The following is a 23,810-nucleotide window of genomic DNA, read 5'->3' on the forward strand; positions in this document are numbered from 1 at the left end:
TGTACGAACTTGCAGAGTTTGAGCATTGCACTGGAAGGACCATATCATATTCACCATGGGAGTTTGGGGTTGGAGTTCAGTTTCCGAGTCTCATACAACTTCCACAGATAGAGGAGATACCCCCATCACCATTGATGTAAGAAGTGACACCAACGGTAATGCAAGAATGTCATCACATCGTGAAATATCCAGGGGTGGATCGGAAGCTATTTTCATCACAGGGGTGGATAGTAAGTTACACTTGAAACTATATATTATTAATTGCATGCATTAACAAGCATCATCCCAAAAACATGTCTAATGGTGGTTGCTTAAGCAAATTGTCAAGCAACATCCCAAAAACTTAAGTTATGGGTAACGACCATGGTTCTATATTATATTCTAACACGCCCCCTCACGCAAGAGCCTTTTGAGCTTGAAGCGTAGATGCACAGGCTCACCTACCGTGTGCTTAAATTCTACTTTTTATCTAGAAAGTTAAGAGAGCAAGGAGCCAAGGATCGAACTCTAAACCGCTAAAAGCCATTTTAATAGTTTTATATTATACTCTAACAGCAGCGTTGCTTATTTTGGAGCATCAATAGAGCAACATGACATGACAGCTCTTGTTGCTTAAATTTTAACAACGTTGCTTATTTAAGCAACGATTGCTTATTCTCTTTCTACTTGCTTTTTGAAAAAAAGTTATATTTTTAATTTCATTAATCACTTTGAATAGTGTCATGATCTTGAAATAATATAAATATATGAGATATAGTAGGATCCAACTAAAAGTAAAATAAGCAACTGTGGTTGGAGCGAATTTTGCATGGGTTGCTTAAATCTTATGTGGCAGTTAGGCCCCACCAAAATAGTGTTTAAGCAACCCAACTAGCAACTTCGCATTAGAGATGCTCTAATGTAGTTTACTTTTCATTCAATGTAGTAATAAAAGATACTTTGCAAAGCTAATCATATAACTTGATCATATAGTACTCGTAGAAAGATAAGTTTACAAACTTGATCTCGCGTATGAGATTACGTTCCCCAAGACCTCTTTAGGGTCATTTTGACATATGGCCTAGTCTGCGATATCATATCATTGTTGTTTCTTCTTGGCTTCTAGCTGCAACTGATTCATCTTTCTTTTGTAACGTATCTCCCAAAATCATGTATAGATTTGGAGCGACATTCTCTAATTTTATTACTAAAGAACCTTTAACCCTTTCAAGATTCCCACCTTGAATATGGGTCTTGCATTAGAGGTCATCTAGTTTTCCAATAGACAAAATGTTTGTAGTCAATCCTTTCACATCTCGTACCCCTTAAAGTGTGTGGATAGTACTATAATAAATTTTCATTTAGATAGGACCAACTCCAACAATTTCCTAGGCATTCTCATTCCCCATTAACACACATATCATTCTGAGACAAGGTCATAAGTTAAAAATCAGTCCCTGCGTCGAGTCAGATGTCATGTTACTCTTAGGCCTACTACCCAACAATCTAGGAGTTATTTATGCTTTTGGTACTAATTACTGCTCTGTTGTACAATATTTCCCCATCATCAGAGGTCCTAGCAACACTTGAGATCTGCTTGCTTCAAAAGACTTCTCATAATTCTTCTTGTTGAACCAACAATCTTTCTTCAAGTTCACTCTCTTAACACAATTGTAGAATTTTAGATTTATCTTTCTTCAATATTTTGATCTACCATGATTTTGACTCCTACTGGGCCGTGCTCCTTTGATTTGGCTTTCATCACTGGACTGGGCGAGCCCCCAGGGTCCCTCGCCCAGAATGCTCACACTTAAGCACGGGATAGACCCAGGTCTTTTGGGCCTCGCACCCCGAGGCCCAACTGGCCCCTTAGGACTGACTAAAGGCGTGAAGGCCCAACTCAGCCCTTATAAATAGGGGGAGGTACCAATTGTAAGGGACTCTTAGCTCATTTGGCAATAACAACATTGAAATTCAGTTATATTGTCTCTCTCTAAACAGTTAGGAGTTCATCTCTCTAAGATTTCCGATCACACTTCACACACTCTAGGCACCATGCCTTGATTCTATGTTCTTGACCGGAACATTGGCGCCGTCTGTGGGGAACGGTAAATTATGATTCCCGAACTACGTGGATCGTGATTTGAAGGAGAAATTCTCTGGTTTTCTGTGAGACATTTCGTTAGTTCTTGAGTTTTTGGTAAACGTTTGTAGGTGTCGATGGAAACACATCGCAGACGACGAGAAGAAGACCCCGTGCGACGGCGCACTTCGCCACCGCGTCGCGTTCGGGGCCGTCTGCGCCGCCAGACGATTCACTGTGAGGAAGCAACTCCAGTAACTCCTCCAGCTCCGCCTCCGCCTCCTCCGTCTCCAACACCTCTGCTGCCTTCACCGCCAACGTCACCGGAACAAAGAAGGTCGCCAGAACAGTCACCTGTGGACTCAGGAGGAGAGACGCAGGCACCTCAAGCTCCGATCTCTGGCCAAGATTGGAGACGCTTGATCAGCAGCATCGACGAGATAAGGCAATGGAACGACTATCTTCAGGAGCAGCTAGAGTATTATCGTTACGAGCAGCAGGACGAAGGAGAGCGTGAGGCAGAGGCTGTGGCTGAATTTGAGCCATTTTCAGCAGCGGTAAGGGAGGTGGTCATTCCAGATAATATGAAGAATATAGTACTTGAAACATACATCGGAAAAGCAGATCCAAAGGAACACCTATTGTATTTCAATACAAAGATGGTGATTAGCGCCGCTTCCGACGCAGTCAAGTGCAGAATGTTTCCAGTAACTTTCAAAGGAACAGAAATGACGTGGTTCACAACTCTTCCGCGAGGATCCATCACCAACTTCCGAGATTTTTCGTCCAAATTCCTCGTCCAGTTCTCAACGAGCAAGACTAAGCAAGTGACGATCGAGGACTTGTACAACGTGCGACAGTCTGCAGGGGAGACTCTGAAACAATACGTGAAACGATTCAGTGCTGCGTCGGTAAAGATTGAGGAATCGGAGCCGAATGCCTGTGCCAGGGCCTTCAAAAATGGTCTACAACCTGGAAACCTAAACAGCAAACTGAGTCGTAAGCCGGCCAAATCAATGGCGGAGGTACGCGCGCTGGCGAACACGTACATTCTTGACGAGGAGGACGACGCTTTCAAGCGAAGAAGGGCGAAGGTGGAAAAGGATGGTGATCAGGGGGACGCATCGCCAGAAGATAAAGCAAGCAAGGAAAAGCTTGAAGGGAGTAAAGGGCGGGACAGGAAAGTCCGGGCAGTGGAGAAGACAACGAGAGACCCTTTGTATCCGAGGAGGGACAATGCTGAGCGTCGTCGACCCTGGCACCAGGCTGACTCTCGCCGGCGTGGAGAGTCGGGAAAGAGTTTGAGTGCTCATCTAACGGAGTTGCTCCGTGAGGTCAAGGCGAGCCATGCCGTTGAAGAGGGCGAAAGGGAAGCAGACTCGCCGCTGCCAAAATCAGATAAGACCAAGTGGTGTGAGTATCATCGGTCAGCAGGACTTGAAACAAGGGATTGTTTTACTTTAAAGAATGAGATAGAAAAACTCATTAGAGCAGGGCGAGCGCAGCTAAATGACCGCAATGAGCGTTGGAATGGCAAGCGACAGCAGGGAAATAGGTATAGGAACTCTCGCCAGCAGGATGATCGCCGACGGGAGGATCGCCGCCGCACGCCGAGTGTAGAAAAGAAGGAAACACTGGCTACCAAGAAAAAAAACGCAGAAGAAACATTTAATAAAGATCTCGACCCACCGGTGGGCACAATTAATACAATTCCAGGTGGTTTCGGCGGAGGAGGAGATACAGCTTCGGCGAGAAGAAGACATGTCAGGGCAGTAACCTCGGTGCAACAATACCAAGCTCCTTTTGGTTTCCAGCATCCGGATATAGTAATCTCATCAGCGGATTTTGAGGGAGTCAAAATGCTTAAAGATGATCTGGTGGTCGTTATGGTTCGGATCAACAGCTTTAATGTTCGCCGGGTGCTTTTGGATCAAGGTAGCTCCGCCGATATCATCTACGGGGATGCGTTTGATAAGCTGGGTTTAACCGATAAGGATTTGATGCCCTATACAGGAACGCTAGTAGGGTTCTCAGACGAGCAGGTATGGGTGCGAGGTTATATAGATCTAGACACCGTTTTCGGAGTAGAGGATAACGCCAAGCTCCTTCGTGTAAGGTACCTGGTGATACAAGTTGTAGCCTCGTACAACGTTATCATTGGGAGGAATACCTTAAACCGTTTATGCCCCGTCATTTCAACAGCCCATCTTGCAGTAAAGTACCCGCTGCTTGGTGGGAAGGTGGGGAAAATTGTGGTTGATCAAAGAAGGGCGAGGGAATGCTACAATAATTGTCTCAGCATGTACGGGAAAAAAGGAGCAGGCGAGGGACACCGGTGTCACGAAATTGAGATCTTACAGGAAGCTCAGAACGAGCAGAGTAGGTCAAGGGTTGAGACGCTGAAGATAGACCATGGGAGGGTGAAAAGGCAGAGGAATAACCAGAGGCGAGTTGAAGAAGAAGTCGGGAAGACAGAATGGGACGGACCGTTCACAGACATTACAGCGGAAGAACGCTGGGCAGGCATCATGGATGACCTAGAAAGGTATAAGTTCAGTAGGGGTGTTGGCGATTGAGCCTAGGCTCACCCTTGAGCAAGAAAGACGGTTGGAAAAGCTGGTAGAGGGCAATTTTGACCTCTTCAGCTGGAGTCCGAAGGACGCTACACTTTGGAACTTTCCGCGGTTCAAAACGTCCGCTCTTTTGAGCATGGGACCAGGCGACTGGAAGGGGAAAGTGGCGATGAGCCGAAGCATGGACTTGGAAGCATCTCAACGAGAAGATTATGGACAAGGGTTGAGCAAAGTGCTTGACCGCTTTCGGAAGAAGAAAGGCTCGGCACACTGTGGTAGGAGCAAAGGGAAATCCGTGGCGAGAGAAATGGCCTCCAGGAACATGAAGGTCAGGGGTAACAGGCAAAAGAAAGAACTAGAGGTGAATGGGCATTCTGCGAGTGAATGGATAGCGAGTACCTCGGGGACGAAAGAGGAAGTGCTGGGCACCATACTTTGAGGGAAGAGCTAGGCAAGCAGGGGCGCGACAAAGAGGATGGCGATTGGGGTTAGCCACGAAGTAGGACTAAAAATAAAGATGCACTCTTTTTCTCGGACACGGGAGTTTTTTAATGAGGCATCACTCGATGTAAAAATCCAAACAAATCAAATACAAAAGGATATTCGCCAGAAATACTCCTAGCTCAAATCATTCAACTTCGTTCGCCCGGTGAGAAAAATTCTCCGAAGGTGGAAATCCCAACACGACCTTGATGTCTGGGGATTGCTCCGGGAAAGTCCGGTGCGAACCGACGCTACCCAGATAGCAAAAATTCGATCATTATATCACGTTTGCCTGGTGAGAAAAATTCTCCGAAGGTGGCAATCCCAGCACGACCTTGATGTTTGGGGATTGCTCCTGGGAAGTCCAGGGCGAAGCGCTGATTTCCCGTTGGCGATGTGTGCGGGAAAGCGACTTATCCCCAAAATGGGGCAAGTCCCTTGTCCCCTTAGTCTCCCCGAAATCTGGGAATAAGAGACCTCCCCGAAATATGTGGCGAGAATATAAACTAGGCGTAAGTCTGGCTAAACCCATATGGTCATTGGGCCCCCAGCAGTGTAAGCCCTTGGAAGGAGAAAACCGCTGAGGCCACACCTGCTCTTACGGGAAATATTGGTGCGAAGAAAAGCCTCGGATCAAAAGCTGAGCAAAAGTCCTAGTTTCTTTGGCACACCTTCAAAATCGCTACACTGATGAGCAAAAGGAAAAACTAAGCCTAAAGGGCAAATGGAGAACACGACGCGATGGAATTTAAGGCATAGCCCAAAACGGCAACGCAAAATGCGAGAGTAAAACCATGAACGAAGCAAGTTAAAGGAATATAAAAATGCAATTCAATCACCAAAAAAAGCAAAGTGTATACAATTAGTACGAATACAATTATGTTGCATTAACATTTCTCCCTCATCTTTTCTTCCTCAATTTCAGCGAAGCGCTCGGCAGAGTATCCCAGGGGGTCATCTTGTCCTTGTGATCACTCCCTGTTGCAGGTCAAACCAATCCAGCTCCAGTTCTCCCATCCTATCTTTACAAGCCAGTATGTCTTCCTCATAATGATTCAGCTCTACGCATATGTGTGCTTGTTTCTTTGTTTGAGCCATCATTTGGGACAGCATCTCATCGTACTTACGGTGCGCTTCCTGTGCCGCTGCCTGGTGACCCTCAACCTCCTGCTGAAGTTTCTCCATCTCTAGAGAAGAAGCTGAGTCTTGAGAGAGTTGGGCGTAGAGACACCCCGCGCGTAGAAGGTTGAACAAAGCTTCCTGTGCGGCCTGATCAAGGTCGGGAATCTCAGCCACTCTTGTGCTCCTAAAGAAATCATCAGAGAGGACGAAGTCAATAGGAGAAGTCTGCTGGTTTGGAATGGAGCCTGTCTGGTCACCAATGGAAGTGGAATTGGCCTTGAAAGGTGTTTGGCAGGGAGATGGTGGGGTGCAAGGAGCAAGATCTTCACCCTGTGGGTCCACCGAGAGGGCAAGCAAGTTTTCATCTAGGGTTGCCTCGACTTGAGGAGGTTGGTGATCAGGAAAGAGAACCGTTGAAGGGACCCCCTCTGCAGTTGGCTCGCCAGCAGTAGGGCGAGGGTTCAGCGTCGCCTGGAGAGGCGTTTTTCTCACCCCCCAGATCTTGAAGGGAAACAGCAGTGTCGCCAATCTCGGATCTCTTCACCTTCTTCTTCTTCTTTTTCTCTTTCTGGGGAGAGGGGGCATCAATGCCAGGAGCACCCCTTTTGGATTTTCGGATCGCTCTTAAGGGTAAAGGTTGGACTGTGTTCTCCCGCGTGGGTTCTGATCTTTCTGGAGAAGGAACGGCTTTAGCCATCTCAGGGGAGGGGATGGAGGCAGTGGAGGAAGACCCCCTGACTCTATTCGCAGGAGGGGCAGCAATTTCTGCGTCAGAACTAGCCGCAGCGCGTTTTTGTTTTACTCCCTCGGTGTTAAAGTTAGGGGGAAATTTAGGAGAGTCGACGGCCAAGGCACGTTGCAGCGGAGGGAGTCGTTGTGGACGGCCTTCAACAGTTGGGAGCACTCGAAGATGGGGAGTCCGGCGAAAAGGCCGATAGTGGCTTTGTCCTCGTTGCTAAGCGACGAGTCAGTTGGCGGGGGAACATCACGAGGATTTTTCGTCTAGTAAAAGGGGAACAGAACGGATCCATTTCGTCGGGTGAAAGCTTCAGGGTAAGATGGGTGAACAATCACACGGAAATAGCGTCGCCCGGGATCCTTCTTGACGTTACTCTTGTAAAGGTAGAAGCGCTGCCGACCTGAATGGGATTTCAAAGAAATCCATCCAGGAATTTTCGCCTTCAGGCACTTTGAGTCTACCCCATAAAAGTAGAAAAAGTGGGAGGCTTTTGCTTCAAGGGCGATAGCTTCGCAAAGGATCTCGAAGCAACGGATGAAGGCCCAAGCATTCAGATGGAGTTGACAAGGAGCCACGTTGATTTCCCTCATGATTTCGCAAAGAAACGGAGAAAAGGGCAGTTTGATTCCTAACTCGAGGTAGAGATATTCATAGATAATAAGAAGTGTGGCCGTTTAGCCCCTTGATCGACCCCACGACACCTCCAGGGGCGACGAATGTCCAAGCCCGGACCGATGATGAGGGCATCTTCCAAAGAATTTTCACGGCAGAGCCCTCCGGCCTTATGAATTGACTCGGCGATGGACTAGTCAGTAGACAGCTCAGAATTTGGACAAATGGCCGCATGCTCGGGTTCTTCAATTGTGGGCTGGGGAAGATCGGTGAAGATTTGTTGCCAAAAGGAATCTCTCTCATCTGCGTTAAGGGGGGTTCCCCCGGCAGGAGGCGTAGCCACCGGGGGAGGAGTGGGGGATGCCGGGGCAGCACTTTGAGATCGGGAGGACTTATGGGTCCGGCGCTTGGGAGTCATTTTTTGGATGGAGGGGGAAAGGCTAACAGGAAATGATGAGTTGGAAGTGCTTGGCGAAAGTAAAGAAAGAGGAAAGGTTTAAAGTGGGAATTAAGAGTTGGTTCGGAAATCGTGTCCATCATGACAAAGGTGAAATGATTACTTGGGAAAACGTGGCATTAATCCCGGAAAGGTGAGGGCAACATGTCAGGCGAAAAGTTGTAACCGTTGATGCTGATTGGTTCGAATTCAAAAAATGTCAGAATTAGACGTAACTCATTAAATAGAAGGTACAGTAATGGAAGGTTATTGGTCGAAATTTGGGTTGGCAGGGTTCACTGAGATTTGAAAAGACCTTTCAAAAATGACAGTTGATATTCAGTAGATTTGCTGACTTAGGCATCAATTTAGGGCGCAACGCGTGGCGAACGCATGACACTTGTCAAGGGATCATGATTCATGGCACGTGCGCAGGGCTGGCGAGGCGAGTGGGTCGGAAGCCATCGCCGAGAGACTGCTTGTGGACTCAATTTGCTTGAGGAAGGGATGGTGCAGCGAAAAGTTTGAAATACGTAGATTTTTGACTTAGATTTTTGACTTTACTCTCTCGGCCATGTTGGCCATTGCTTTTTAATTCTGATAAGTTTTAGCATTGTTTAGTCTTTTATGGTCTTCGCCTTGGGTTCTTCTGTTTAAAGACACACTCAGCTCTCATGCTTCGAGCTCGGTATCTTGTGGACTTGTGGATTGGGCGAGCCCCCAGGATGCTCACACTTAAGCACGGGATAGACCCAGGTCTTTTGGGCCTCGCACCCCGAGGCCCAACTGGCCCCTTAGGACTGACTAAGGGCGCGAAGGCCCAACTCAGCCCCTATAAATAGGGGGAGGTATCAATTGTAAGGGACTCTTAGCTCATTTGGCAATAACAACATTGAAATTCAGTTATAATTTCTCTCTCTAAACAGTTAGGAGTTCATCTCTCTAAGATTTCCGATCACACTCCACACACTCAAGGCACCATGCTTTGATTCTATGTTCTTGACCGAAACAATCACCGTCAAAGCTTCCATTTGTTATGAGCTTATCTAATGGTCTTCCTTATCTCTACAATTGGATTCTTCTTAATTAAATAACTCTGGCAACATCATTAAAAGATACAAGATCAACAATATTATTGTTTGTAATATTGATGACAAGTTGATCACAAATATTGTTCGTGATCCGGTAATATGTTCAGGTTGTTGATGTGATCTGACACTGAAGCAGATTCACTCATTTGAAAAGTATAAAGTGTCATATTTAATTTAAGAAAATTCTATTGTGAAGTGACTTGACCTCATACAGTTGGATGAGAGTGTCATGGATCTCCTTGTCGTTTTATTTTCTGCAATCCTAGACAAATTCAAATATGCCACTGCTATGTGCAAATTGGCAACAACATTGTCACCTTTTCCTTCCACTTTTTATTTGAAGTATCAGCAGTTCTTTTTTCGAAACAAGAGAATAACATATATAAATAAAAGATAGTCAGTACAAAAGGAACAAAGACAAGAAAAAAAAAGAAAAGGAGGCACACATTGCCAGAAAGAAAAGCAACGGTCTAATAAAGAAATAGAATAGAGCTCAAACTGCAAAGAAAATACACTAAAAACATCTACACGCATAGTAGCCAGCAAGGAGCCCAGCAAGCACATCACAGCATAAATCACGGGCAGGGCAACAAGATTCCAGGGAGAGGAGGCAAGACAGCAAAGCACAAACACAAGCATCAAAGAAACAGCACCCAGAAACGACTTAGCATATAGCTGAACCAGGAGCCAACAAACCAGAAATGATAGAGTTCGAAATCTGCACAAAACTCACAGAATGGGCAGCAAGGAGCTCAGCAAAGACAGTTGACATAAAACCTCAGCAGTTACCGAATTTGTCACAGTGTAGAACATAGAAAAGGTAGTATTTAAGACCCCAACACAGCCCAAATTTCAGTATGTCGATCGCACCCAGATTTAGCAAGGTAGTCTGCAAGATAGTTTGATTCTTTGAAAATGTGAGTAACCCCAAGACAGTCAACTTCAACAGAAAGGAGATCACTTAGATTGAGGTCTTGGATTAATTTCCAGGGTCTATTGACTTTGTTATTCACCAATCCCACCGTGAGGGCAGAATCTATGTCTAAGTTGAAACTGTCGATAAAAAATGAGTGCATGAAGTATTGCTTTCACCTCTGTTTCATACGCCCATAGAACCCCTATAGCTTTAGGTTGTGTTTGGATGGGGGAATATTTGAGGGGAATGTAATTTTAGAAGGTATTTTAAATCCCTTCAATTAAAATACCCTGTTTGGATATCTAATGTGGGGAATTCTCAAATTACTAGTAATTAAATGAGGTATTTTACTCAATAGGATTTAGGGTAATTGAAATCACCTCAAAATAGGAAGGAATTTCAAATTCTTCATCTCTCCCTTAACCCTATCTAAATTCAGTCAAAAAAATTAATCTCGGCTTAAAACCCTAAAATCGGCAATAAACTCGAAAGTCGGCCAAAAACTCAAAAATCGGCCCAAAACCCTAAAAATTAGCCCGACACTCAAAAATCGGCCAAGAAACTGAAAGTTTGTCCAAAACCCTAAAAATCTGCCCGACTCTCAAAAATCGGCCGTAAACTCGAAGTCAACACAAAACCCTAAAAATTGGACGATAACCCTAAGAATCGGCGGAAAACGTGAAAGTCAGCCCGAAACTCAAAAATCGGCCCAAAACTCGAAAATCAGCCCAAAACCCTAAAAATCAGCCCGACTCTCAAAAATCAGCCGAAAACTCAAAAATCAGCACAAAATCCTAAAAATCGGTCGATAATCCTAAAAATCGGGGGAAAACGTGAAAGTCGACCCAAAACCCTAAAAATGGGCCTGACTCTCAAAAATCGGCCGAAAACTCGAAAGTCAGCACAAAACCCTAAAAATTGGTTGATACCCTAAGAATCGGCCGAAAACGTGAAAGTCGGCCAGAAACTAAAAAATCGACCCAAAACCCTAAAATCGGCCGAAAACTCGAAATCTTAGAGAATAAGCCCCTTGTTTGTCTCCTTGAGTCCTTCAAAATCCCTCCAATTCCGCTTTTCCCAGGAGTTCCATGTGAGGATCCGTCAACATTAAATTTTAACGTTCCTTCTGGAGGAGTAGTCCACTGATTTTTACGTGAAGATACCTTGGAAACTTTCAACCTTATGTTCACAAAGTTCAAGAGGAAATCGGTACCCGAATGTGGACATTCCCTCCACTAAGCTTTTACCCACCAAGCTATTCGAGAGATATGCAGATCCCACAACACTTCAAGACTGAAATCTTTGTCTTGGAAGATCAAATCATTACGGCCTAACCAGATGGACCAGCAAAGAGAGTAAGGAATTAATTCCCAAAGGCCACGATGTGTCTCCTTCCATAATATGGATTCCAAACATTCATGATCTGGATGTGAATGAGTCGAATTCAGCTAGGTATTTGACCAAATAGGATCGTCCAGTTCCTATAGATCCTATCACTAAAAGGTTATTAATAAACAACCTCTGATTACTTGAGAGTCTTTGAGATTCCGTAAGTAACTCAGTGCATGCTTGGCTTGGAAGAAGAAAATGAAATATGAACGACCGCGCTGGTCGAATCTAAAAAGTGAAATATTCAGTTAATGAATACCGAATCTCCACTCTCCTTCGGGGGTGGGCTTTGTAGGAGTTGGGCGAGATGGAACTAATCAAGATCAATACGAAGAGGAGTTAGCTAGACAAACAGTATCATAAAAAAAAAAAGTTCGTTTCGTCTTTATATTCAATTCCACAAGGAGAAATTACTCCCACTAAATTTCTCAACTTCAAATTTTGTTGTCATTTTCTTCACTTAAACGATTTACACAATTGCACCATGACAAACACATTATATGTGAACAGTATTATATGTGTTTATCGCACACAAGAATAGATCTAGTATGTGTTAACAATCACTGCAAAAGTATACAACGATAGTGCGAATAGTATCATACACTACAACGAAATAAACACCGAAACAAACATCTCTGGTACCACTGTTGGGTACTAGAGTAGCAGAATAAATATTATCTATGAAAATAAGACTTAAGGAGGTAAGGAATTAACACATAATAACATCTTATTTTCCAATAACAGTAGCATGGTAAGTGATTTCCAAACCATCCATGGAATTTCTACATGCTGAAGCCATGCTGTAAATTTATGGTGCAACTTACATGTTGGCTTTCTCCGGAAGTTTTTCAAACAACGACATAACCACACACCTTGCATCAACACCAACCAATTCATGTGCGCTATCGCCACACACCTTGCATCCATGTCAACCAATGCTTGCATGCTTTCATCACACACATTGCATCCATGTCGACCAAAGTTGTGTGCCACCTGAACAATTTTTCTTTACAAGCCCAAAATACCTTGTGTAATCCGGATTGCATCAGCTCATCCATGACTTTTCGCAAGTCAATATTTTAACTGTAAACCGTGCATTAGTAGGTTCCCAAGAAAGAGAGGTGAGTCACAACGGGAATGGTTACATATCAAGTATTTTCTAGACAGAACCTTAACATCAATTTCACAGTAACACCCTTCTTTAGCACATTTACGATATCAAACTTCTTTTCTGATGTGGAAGATCATACATTACGACAACCAGAAAGTATACTAAGAATGTGATATCTCACCGAACCAAAAGCTTTGATACCATTTTAGGACATACAACAGCTGAAGAAATAAAATAATTAGGAGCACAATATACAACACAAGAATATTATGTTGAAAACTCTAAAACAAGAGAAAAACTGCAACTGTTGTCAAATCGACAACCAAAGAATAAACACCATGTGAAAGTGATTACAACAGATAGACTTCATTGTCAACCACCCTATGACCTCAATACATGCACACTCCTCAAAGCTAATATTTAAACTACATCTTATCACAATTCTCTAATACAAGAGCATAAGACAACAAGAAAACACAAATATAAGTTTAAAGTGTTTATCGGTGTTGGTACTGCGTATGTCGAAACAAAGAGCTTAAGATCTTTATATATAGTTTTGGACTCTTTTACTCTTCACCTCGCTAGGCAATGCCGAACTTCTCCAAGATGATTTTCTTGACCTCTTTCTTCCTTCATCAACATTAGTAATGTGAGTCTTACATTGCAATCAACCCCACCAACAATATTCACTTGGTTAAATATGGGTCAGGTGAATAGTTTATAAGAGATATGACTCATAAACCCAATGTCTTAAGATCTTGAAAAGATGTGGTGTCGAAATTACTTGGTCTCTTGTTTCCCTAGCCTTTGGGCTCTCCCTGTCTCCGCAACAAGTGGTATCAGAGCCAATGTTTAGTGTGTCATGGTGATGACTGATGACTCCTTGTGTCAAAATTATTCCTAACATTGTGGCTAGACAACGTGTGTGGGTCGTTGACGCAGTGAAACGAGCAATGATGCAAGTGTGGATAGCTTCCGCGGAGGGGAAGTATCGTAATGTGGTGGTGACTGCACTTACACTCTATTTGATAGAGTAGAGAGAGATATAGAAGAGAGAGTAGAGAAGGGAGAATTTGAGTAGAGAGAAATATGTGAGAATTAGAGTAGATTTTGAGGTTGTTTGGTATGGTAGAGATAAAGGAGAGAGAGAGATGAGAAATAATAAGGTGGAAGAAAGATAAAAATTAACTTTTGATTAAAAAAACAATTTTTTACAAAAAAGGTGTCAGACTGCAGATAGTGGCGGTTCTGAACCGCCACTAAATACGCATGACAGCAATAATTAAAATATAGTGGCGGTTTAAAACCGCCACAATTTCACAAGATACGAAAAAAAAAAGTGGCCCAGGACGGTTTCTCTTCGCAAATTGCGAACAAAAAGTGACATTTTAGCTCCCTCTATCTCTCTCTCACCTGAATCTCTCGTTCACAAAACAAGGGTGATTTCACGCTTTCTCCTCTAACTCTCTCTTCTCTTAATCTCTCTTCTCTAACTCTCTCCTACCAAACAAGGCCTTAAGGAGGAGAATATTGAGAATACAAGTGTGAGTTGGTGTCCCACATTGGTTAAATGTTGGTGAGTGAAAACTTTATAAGAAATGTAAGGAATGGACCAGATGATTTTATTCCTTAAGGAGCCATTGGTTATATATACAAAAGGCACCTACAATTACTCCTAGAATCGTGCCTCTGACTACAGCTGGAGATTCTATCTATAATTACATAATACCTTAAATACAGTATGTCTAATTACAACAAGAATCCATTCTAATACAGAAAGAAATCAGATCAAATGTCTATAGAAAGAGATCAAATCTGATATTCAATTACTAAATATGTTCCAAATATATCGTGATACCTCCCCCCCCCCCTCAAGTAGGAGCATGAAGATTTCGAATGCCCAACTTGTCCAAGAAGGAGTCAAACTGCGGTTTCCCAAGTGCCTTTATGAAGTTATCGGCGAGTTGAGCAGTAGTGGAGACATAAGTTGGACGAATGTTGTCCCGAAGAACTTCATTGCGAACAAAATGACAATCTATCTCGATGTGTTTGGTTCGTTCATGAAACACGAGATTTTTAGCAATGTGTAACGCTGCCTGACTATCACAGTGAAGGAGCATGGGTTGTTCATGAATGACACCGAGGTTGAAGACAACTCATTTTAACCATTTCAGCTCACATGTGGTAGTGGTCATAGATCGATATTCAGCTTCTGCAGAAGTCTGAGAAACCGTGTGTTGCTTCTTTGTTTTCCAGGAGATAGGAGAATCACCAAGCTGGACCAGCCAGCCAGTGATGGACTGTCGGGTTAAAGGGCAACTGGCCTAGTCGGAGTCACACCAGCCGTGTAATTGCAAGTCAGAATTGCGGGCAAGCCATATGCCTTGTCCAGGATTACCTTTGAGAAACCGAACGACGCGTAGTGCAGCTTCCCAATGTTCAAGATGTGGCTGGTGCATGAATTGAGATAAAGTGTGGACCCTGTACGAAAGCTCAGGCCGTGTAAAATGCAAGTAAATCAACCGCCCAACCAATCGTCGATATAAAGAGATCAAATCTGATATTCAATTACTAAATATGTTCAAATATATCGTGATAAAAAATGTGACTCATAAACTCAATATCATAAAGTTTTGGGAAAAGATGTAGTGTCGGTTTCTCTTGGTGATCTTCAATTTTTGCTCACTACTATGCATAATGTCATACTTTGGGCTCGCCAAACTCCCCAATGCAAGGCTCTATTTTTCGTAGTTGAGTTAAAAGCACTCTTGTCCTTTTGTTGAATGAATTTTGTTTTATTAAAAGAAATTAGGAAGAGTCAATCTCAACCTCTATGCCCCAAATACTCAAATATTTAGAGTCCAAAAACCAGCCATCCACCGAACCATTAATGGTGAATATTTTGGAATAGAAATGACCTCTCCGTCGCCAATCGCGCTCTTCATTGGTTGGTGTGGCTCGATGAGTGGAACCTCCTTCAACCAATAATATCTGATTGAAACAAATTATTCAAAGTTAATAATTACACCAATTTTAACTTTAACAACTCATGATATATTATAGATAATAGATTACTTTTACATATTTATCATACCGTAAACAAGATAATTTTTTGTATTGTAGGTTTCATGGAAAAAAAGTTGTATGCATATGCACTCCAAAATATGTGGAATGAAGCCAGTTCCATTTATGACCAATATCCTGGTATGATACGTATTCCCTTGACTGTGGGAGGAGATACAGCTCTTCATGTTGCTGTGACCAAAAGAAACACTAATTTTGTGAAAAATCTAGTTACCTCTGAACACATGACACCACTAGACTTAGAAATACGAAATGCAGATGGTAACACAGCGTTTGGAATGGCTGTAATTACGGGGAATAATGATGTTTTAGAAACTATGATGGAAAAGAATGAAAACTTGCCAGTGATCCCAGGTCAAGATGGGATGCTTCCAGTTCACTTGGCTGCTTTATTTGGCTACCACAAAATTGCTCAAGATCTTTCCTCTAAGATGCTACATCAAAACTTGGATTTCAACCATATCCAACGACTCTTTTTCATGGCCATTAATAGCAGCTTGTATGGTAAGTAAGACTACAGATCGATGTAACATGCTTAATTCTCCAAATGTTTTTTTTTTATAGAAGAGCATTGATATTTATTTTGAACTTTTATAAATTTAATCTTACTGTTAGAACTTAATTTTTTTGAGTAATTATTTAAATACTTTTAAGATTGATTTAAATAACTTTAAATTAAATGTTGATTAAAATTTAAAAATTTAAGAAGGAATAAAGTTAATTTGATCATCCGGTCAAAAAAAAAAGTTAATTTGATCATAATTATTTAATGTAATGTAGAAGTATATGTTGCAATGTGGCTTTATGAGAAAATAGTTGATGATATTACTTCAAAACCTTCAAAATGTACTCAAATTTAATATATGAAAGATGGATAAATAGTTAGCTCCTTTTATAATTGAGAATTATAAATGACCCAAGAAAAGTTTGAATTAAATAATTCATCATCCAATTACATTTAAGATAAGTGAGTTAAAATTTTTATATTTTATTTATTAATTTATTTTCAACTCACTTATCTCCAATGTGATTGAATAATGAATTATTTAACTCAAACTTTCTCATAGATAATTTAGACAACCCTTTTATAATTTTGTCGGGGTCTCAAAGTGTGATTTTGGAGTCACCCATTTTTGTCAAAATGAGCTAAAGGCAAAATATGAGATAGTCCGCATATCCAATGCTTTAACCTTTTAGGAAAAGATGCGATTTCTCGTTATTTTTGCAGTCTTCACAGCTGAGTTTTTGGTCCATGTTTTTCGGCTTTCGGCTTCCTCAAACTCTTCAACTTTTTGGAATCTTTTATTTGTTTCACTTACATTTCAGCTTTCTTTAATATTCTACTCTATTATTTCCTATTTCTTATCTTGACTGTATCATGCTTTAATATCAATCAAACTATATAACAGATATGGCATCAAAATTAGTTGAAAAATATCCAGAGACTTTGTGCATTGCAAGAGATGGTGAAGAGAAGCTAACAGCTTTGCATATGTTGGCGCGAAAGTCTTCAGAACAATTATGTTAGTTTTTTACACTTCTGTCTCGTATAGCTTTTTTATTCTTCCGTTAGTTTTCTCCAGCTTTTGAATTTGATATTATTGACTTATTCAATTTATATACATCAAATAAATTTAGTAGGCTATGCATATTCAAAGTTTATTAGAGGTTCTATAATTTTAAAATGACTTAAATAAGTTTTTGGTCCCTAACCTTTACTAAATGCTTGGTTTTTGTCCCTCGTCGGAGCAAATGTGGGTTTTAGTCCCTAACCTTTACCAAAAGGTTTGGTTTTCATCCCTCCGGAGCTCTGGGTCAACGCCGGAGCTCCGGTGGCCCATGTGGCATGGCCACGTCAGTTTAATAAGCTGACGTGGAATTTGTTTTTCTTTTAAATTAAAAAAACTAATTAACTAAAAAAATTGTTTAAAATTCTAAAAAAAAAAACAACTTAATTTATTTAACTTTTTTATGGGAAATTTATTGAACTTCTTTAATTTTAAGCCTGACTGCCTGACCCATCATTTTTTTTAAATATGCCTGACCCATCATTAAGAAATTATTTACTTAAAAAATAATTAAGTAAATAAAAAAATTATCTTAGGCAAAAAACCATCAAACCCTTCTTAAGCCTGACCCATCATCATCTTCCCAAACCACCCAACCCCAAGCGCCATAATCTCAGGCAAAAAACTCCATGACCATAGTCTTCACCACCACCAAATCAGCCATTAATTCCCTTTTCCCAAACACTAGATCTGCTGAAATCAAACAAAGATATGGTTCTGAACCTAAGCCAGAACAATCGAAAGTTTGAAGGTTTTGAGAGTAGATCGAGCCAACCGAGTGAAGGATGAAGGGAAGTGCTTGAGCTTGATCAGGGCATGAATTAATGGCTTAGGTTTTGAGATCCCCATCTTAGTTTGAACACGATTTTTCCTTCGCGTGCGGTTGTTGGTGCGATTTCAAAGGAAGAAAGGGAAGAGCAACAACATTCAGATCTGCAATGGTGATGGTGGTGGTGCGATAGCATTGATGGTGCGGCCTCGTCGTGATTTTGGGTTTCTCCAAAACCCAAAAATTTCTGGGTTTGTTCCCAACCCACACCTTTGGTCACAACACAGTTTTGACAGGGGAAATTTCAGCATAGTGGTGGTTTTTTTGCTGTTTGGCCTATTGATAGTTTTGTCCCTCGAAGACTGGTTGGAATCTTGTTATTCTTTCTAGCAGAGTAGCAGTAGATTTTCTTTACCTTTATTTTGGGACCGCACTCTGGTTATACTCCAGTTAGCTTTGTGCCCCCTTCTCTTCACACTGTAAAGTATCAAATTTGCAAGCAGTATTATAAAATTGGGAGATTGGGAGATTGCAACCATTTGCTTTGTCTTCACACTGTAAAGGATCAAATTTGATGCACTATTATAAAGATTTGAGTTTTATTTTCTGAGGATTAGAGTTTATTTTCTAGGTTTTGTTGAAGATCATGAAGAATGATTAGAGTTAAAAAAAATTAGGACTAAAATTAAAGATTTGATTAGGGATTAAAGTTTTTTTTAATTCAAAAGTAAAAAAATTTCTTTTTTTAATTCAAAAGAAAAATAATTTCCACATCAGCTCATTAAACTGACGTGGCAATGCCACATAGGCCATCGGAGCTATGACGTTGACCTTGAGCTCCGGATGGATGAAAATCAAACCTTTTGACAAAGGTTAGGGACTAAAACTCACATTTGCTCCGGTGAGGAACAAAAACCAAGCATTTAGTAAAGGTTAGGGACCAAAAACTTATTTAAGCCTTTTAAAATTGACAAATGGGCTCTTATAATTTTGAAGTCGTTTAATAATATGGCCCTAAAGTGTAAGTCTATATATAGGAATGAAGTAGCGAAAAGAAGTGAGTATTTCTTAATCTATTTTTTATAAGCCACAATTAAATTCATAACGAACACACTCTAACTCCTGACACACACAGATAGGCTACACAAATCCATGATATATGATTAGACGAATCTAACCAAATCACCTAGAAGGATGTTCATTGAGGAGGAACGGTGAAACTCCAATGAGGGGGGAGACGGTGGCGAGATAATGATCTTCACCGTGCTCCATTGTCTGTTGTGCTCTGGAGGGGTCCCTGCGATGATAGTCTAATGCTCAAGTTAGAACATGGATTTAAGGGACTGAGAAATGAGATAGCTAGATTATTTGTACCTTATGTTCTCCAAGCCGTGTCTGTGATGTGCGTTGAAGCTCTGATCATTCTTCTTCTTCTGGTCAGACTATTCAGTAGATATGACATTCCTTTGCTTGTATAGTCTATCTTGATGTTTTGACTATTCCAGTGTAGACGATAAGGCATGTTTGATTTCTTTAGCTTTTCTTGTCTTCCTTTGATGCTTTGCTTGAGCGTCTCTTTGTGTAGTTTTATCCTTTAAATAAGAGACAACAGGGAAAGAGGCATAAGTGTGACTTCCTGAAATACAATTCACATATTATAATTAATCACAAGACTTATACTCTTGAAAATTGTTAATTCAAAACATGATAGACGATATGGTTAGCGTTATAACTTAACAGTGGTGTGCAACTCACTTGTGGTTTTCGACTCACTTGTGGTTTTCTCTTTAATGTCCAATGTGATGATCCACATAGTTGTTTGACCATGGTGATCGACTCCATGTGTCGCAATTCTGCATGACAATGTTGTGACCAGGTGGCGAGTCTAGTTAATCAACCAAACAACGATGCAACTATTTGGAGGCTTCAACTTTCGTTTGAGATGGACTTTTCCTGAGGAGAAGATTGTTGTGATATCAAGTGTGAATAAGTCTCACATTGGAAGATAAGGATAATTTTGAGAGGTTTATAAGTGAGATGAACCAAACATCTAATGTCTTAAGATTTTGGGTGAAAAATATGGGGTCCAACTCACTTGTGGTTTGCTATTTAATGATCAATGTGATAATCCTTATAGTTTAAATCATCTCTTTTAATTTGGCCCAACACAGGTTTGTAAATCATGTCCCATTTTACCCAAGCAATTTTACTTCCTCCTTTCGTCCCCCCCCCCCAAACTACTCGTAGTCCTCTTTCTGACTTTATCAACCCTAGAGGGAACCTTAAAAAGTGATAAGGAGAATAGTGGAAGAGCCGATAATACACTCTGTATGAGACATAGCCTCCAACTAGGGGTGGGAATAGGCCAGGTCGTTCGTATGGGCCTGTGACCTAGCCTACCACAGGCCCAAGCCAAGCCAGGCCAAATTGGTAAATAGGCAAGGCTTAGGCTTTTTGAAAAGTCTATTTAGTTAAAAAGGCTAGGCTCAGGCCATTTAAAAAGCCTTTTCCGCCTTATGGGCTAGCCTATTTAAGTAAAAATAATTAGTATTTTTCTGGTACATTGTAAATATGATTAATATAAATATATTTTACCATTGATGATGTCTATATATTAGAAAATTATCATAATATCTTAATATTATATACTTATTGATATTTTTATATATTTAAGCAAATTGACTTATATAATGACTCAAAGTTATAAGTTTATTTAGAAATAGATATATAACGTATTTAAATACCTTAATATAAAGTTTGATTTTATACTGACTCTCCGACTCTAAGAAACCAACATAATCTCTCGTTTAGTTTCATTTCTACCTAATAACTTATAATATTATGAGTATGATTGTTGAAAAAACTATTTTAGTATAATTTAACCCGTTAGTTTATAAGTTTAATAGCTTCTTTACAAATAATTTTGTTAGCAAACGTAAAACTCTTATTGTGAAATAGGCCTTTAAATATGCTACCAGGCCAGACCAGGCTTTCGAGAAGGCCAGGCCAGGCTCAAGGCCTTAAGATTTTTAAACAGGCTAGGCCTATTTACGTAAAGTCTACCTAGGCCCAGCCTATTCCCACCCCAACCTCCAACTGTAGAAGAAATGCAAGAATGAATAACGTAGAGTGATGAGAGCAAAACATGGAGGAGTAAAAATATAAATACATGGGTATGTGGTATTTAAAAGTTTTGTAAAGGTTTAAGGATTCGCAGCATTTGTCTCGTACTAATTAATTAGTATTATCAGTAGTATTTTTCTTGTACATTTGACGAACCAATTAAGTTAGAATTCCTCCTTGATTCTTAGCATTTGTTTTGAATTTTATGTAATTTTGCATTTTACAATTGTTTTTCATATGACTTATATATTCAACTATACTGGTTGCAAGAAATGCAAGAGATCAACCATGAAAAAGGTTCATCGTCAAGACAAAGTCTTATGAGATTGCTTGACAGCTTATGGGCTCAAGTTAGACAATTGGAGTACGAGCATAGATTGAGCTTGATAACTGAGCCTTCGGTAGTACTATTTGATGCAATAAAATCAGGAAACATTGACGTTGCAAAATGGCTGCTTTACATGAATCGTGAACTACTGACGATAAAGAACCCTAAAACCGGACAAAACCTATTGCACTTTGTTGTTTTATATCGACAGCGTAGCATATTTTACTTTATCCTTAAGATGGACGCTGCAAAGTTTGTGGTCCGAGCAGTGGACAAAGATTACAGTAATGTTCTACACCTGGCTGCAAGTGCAACTCAACAAAAAGTAGCAGCATCAAGTTTGAGACCATACATACAAATGAGTAGAGAACTACAGTGGTTTAAGGTATATTTGCTTATTTTACGAAATTACTATTATTTGCTTTACAAGGGATCCATGTATGGGAAGAGATTTTTTTAGTATATCATAACGGTAAATTATACATACAGGGATTAATCCCTAGATCTTTCCCTCCCCAACCGATATGTTTATCAGCTTTTACCACTTGAGCTATTATTCAGGAACTAAGATGAGAACTAATGTATGTGAATAATAATAATAATAATAATAATAATATTAATAATAGAATTTAATGGATATGCATCTGACATCCAATTGAACTCCGCCAAATAAGTAAATATATTTTTATTTTAATTAAAATTAAAAATGGATGTAACTCTCTCTCCTACGTGATAAACATTGATTTGATGTCCGTGTAAAACTATTTTACACTAACGGTGCATATCCATTAAACTCATAATAATAATTATAATTGTTACATTAGAAAATCTCATGACCTTAAAACAATTAAAAAACTAAGTAAGTTTTGAATATTTACTTTAATTAGTTGATACTAACTCATATATGCGCATGTTTATGTATAAACAGGAAGTGGAGAAGGTAGTTCCTCCTGAGTTAAGGACAATGAGAAACAAAGATGGCAAGACACCACATGATATGTTTCATACTAATCATAAAAATTTATCTATGGAAGTTAAAGATTCAGCCAAAGGAGTAGCCAACTCTGGTATGGTTGTGGCAACACTTATTGTTGCGGTTGCTTTCTCTGCAGCTCTCACTAATCCTGGTGATGATAAGAGCAATGCTTGGTTTATTGTATTCAACATCACAAATGCAGCTGCATTATTCACCTCTGCTTCATCTATCATCTCTTTCTTGTCATTTTTCACTTCACCAAGATTCAAAGAAAGCGACTTTATCATCTCACTACATCCAAGCTTGATTATTGGGAAAATTTTACTGTTTATCTCCGTTGCCACTATGGTCATGGCATTTATCGCAGCTTCCTTCTTGATATTTGATCAGGTACATAAGTGGGTTGCTTACATAGTGGCTTCGTTTGGACTTCTCCCAGTAACTATGTTTCTTGTGCTTCACTTTAGCATTTTCGATGGTTTACTTGGTTGCTGCTTTTCGTCAAGATATTATCATGATGCATCTTAAGTCCCATAAGTCACTGATAATCATGTTTTATTATATTTTCTTAATTGCCAAATAATCAAGGTTGTCCCTCCTTGAATTTGTGACTATTATACTATGTAATAATAATGTTTCTATCTTTTCGATTAATTTTTTTGAAATTTGAGATTTCTATAACACTCTCAAGTTCTCACAAGTTTACAACCCATAACTCATAAGTCATCCCCTCTATTTAAACAAGAAAATCAGCAACGTAATTTCTTTCCCTAATCACATGAAGTAAATCAATGCAATTGGTTTCCTCCCTAATAATGTCTATCAAATTTAGAGTATATATCCAACTATTTCGAATGGCAGCACTTATTTCCATTATTTACCTGATACAGTGCACTGCGATACCAGTGACATTCAATTATAACATTTTTAATATGAAAAGGACATTAATTACAACAAGTTAGGCTACAAACAGGTTATGAAAAAGAAGAAAGGAAAAGTATATATTGATAAAATTGTTTAACCAGGTACTTTTTAATTCCCGGATAAGTACGTTTGGTTAACTTTCGAGATGGGGAATAACCTTTGTTTCTTACTCACAAGATTAATGAAAGCATGCAAATATGCTCTTCTTTGGTACATCGGAATAAACTAAGGGAAACTTAAGGAATAGAATATTCTTTAATCTCTTTGGGAATGTAAATAAAGATGCATGATTGTTTGTCTTAAGATTAGTTTATTTGAGATTGAGATCTTCTTGTTGATTCAATATCTTCATATGATTTTACTGTGATGGGTGCATTATGTTATGATTTGCTTGATGCTATGTCAATTACCTTTAGCTTTTTGGTTGTGATTGTCAATGAAAACTTGATGATGATTTACATAAATTGTTAATAGTCTTGAGAACCCAAAATTGACTTTCTTGTG

The 23,810-nt window shown here is 40.1% G+C and overlaps 1 protein-coding gene across 4 annotated transcripts; it reads left to right on the forward strand.

Moving 5' to 3' along the window:
• On the forward strand, positions 1–23,036 carry LOC130717545 (uncharacterized). Of its 4 annotated transcripts, XM_057567795.1 has the most exons (5): positions 93–230; positions 15,658–16,122; positions 17,028–17,141; positions 21,349–21,791; positions 22,335–23,036. In XM_057567795.1, exons 4-5 carry the CDS (start codon positions 21,351–21,353, stop codon positions 22,908–22,910), a joined length of 1,017 nt encoding a protein of 338 aa, XP_057423778.1. In that variant the 5' UTR covers positions 93–230; positions 15,658–16,122; positions 17,028–17,141; positions 21,349–21,350; the 3' UTR covers positions 22,911–23,036. The 4 variants fall into 4 exon arrangements, with proteins under 4 accessions (XP_057423780.1, XP_057423779.1, XP_057423777.1 ...); XM_057567797.1 differs by lacking the exon at positions 22,335–23,036 and having other exon boundaries at positions 1–230; positions 21,349–21,489; XM_057567796.1 differs by lacking the exons at positions 21,349–21,791; positions 22,335–23,036 and adding an exon at positions 19,091–21,340 and having other exon boundaries at positions 1–230.
• The last annotated feature ends 774 nt before the right edge of the window (positions 23,037–23,810 follow it).

Source organism: Lotus japonicus, chromosome 5 (assembly GCF_012489685.1).
Source record: "Lotus japonicus ecotype B-129 chromosome 5, LjGifu_v1.2".
Classification (NCBI taxonomy): Eukaryota; Viridiplantae; Streptophyta; class Magnoliopsida; order Fabales; family Fabaceae; genus Lotus; species Lotus japonicus.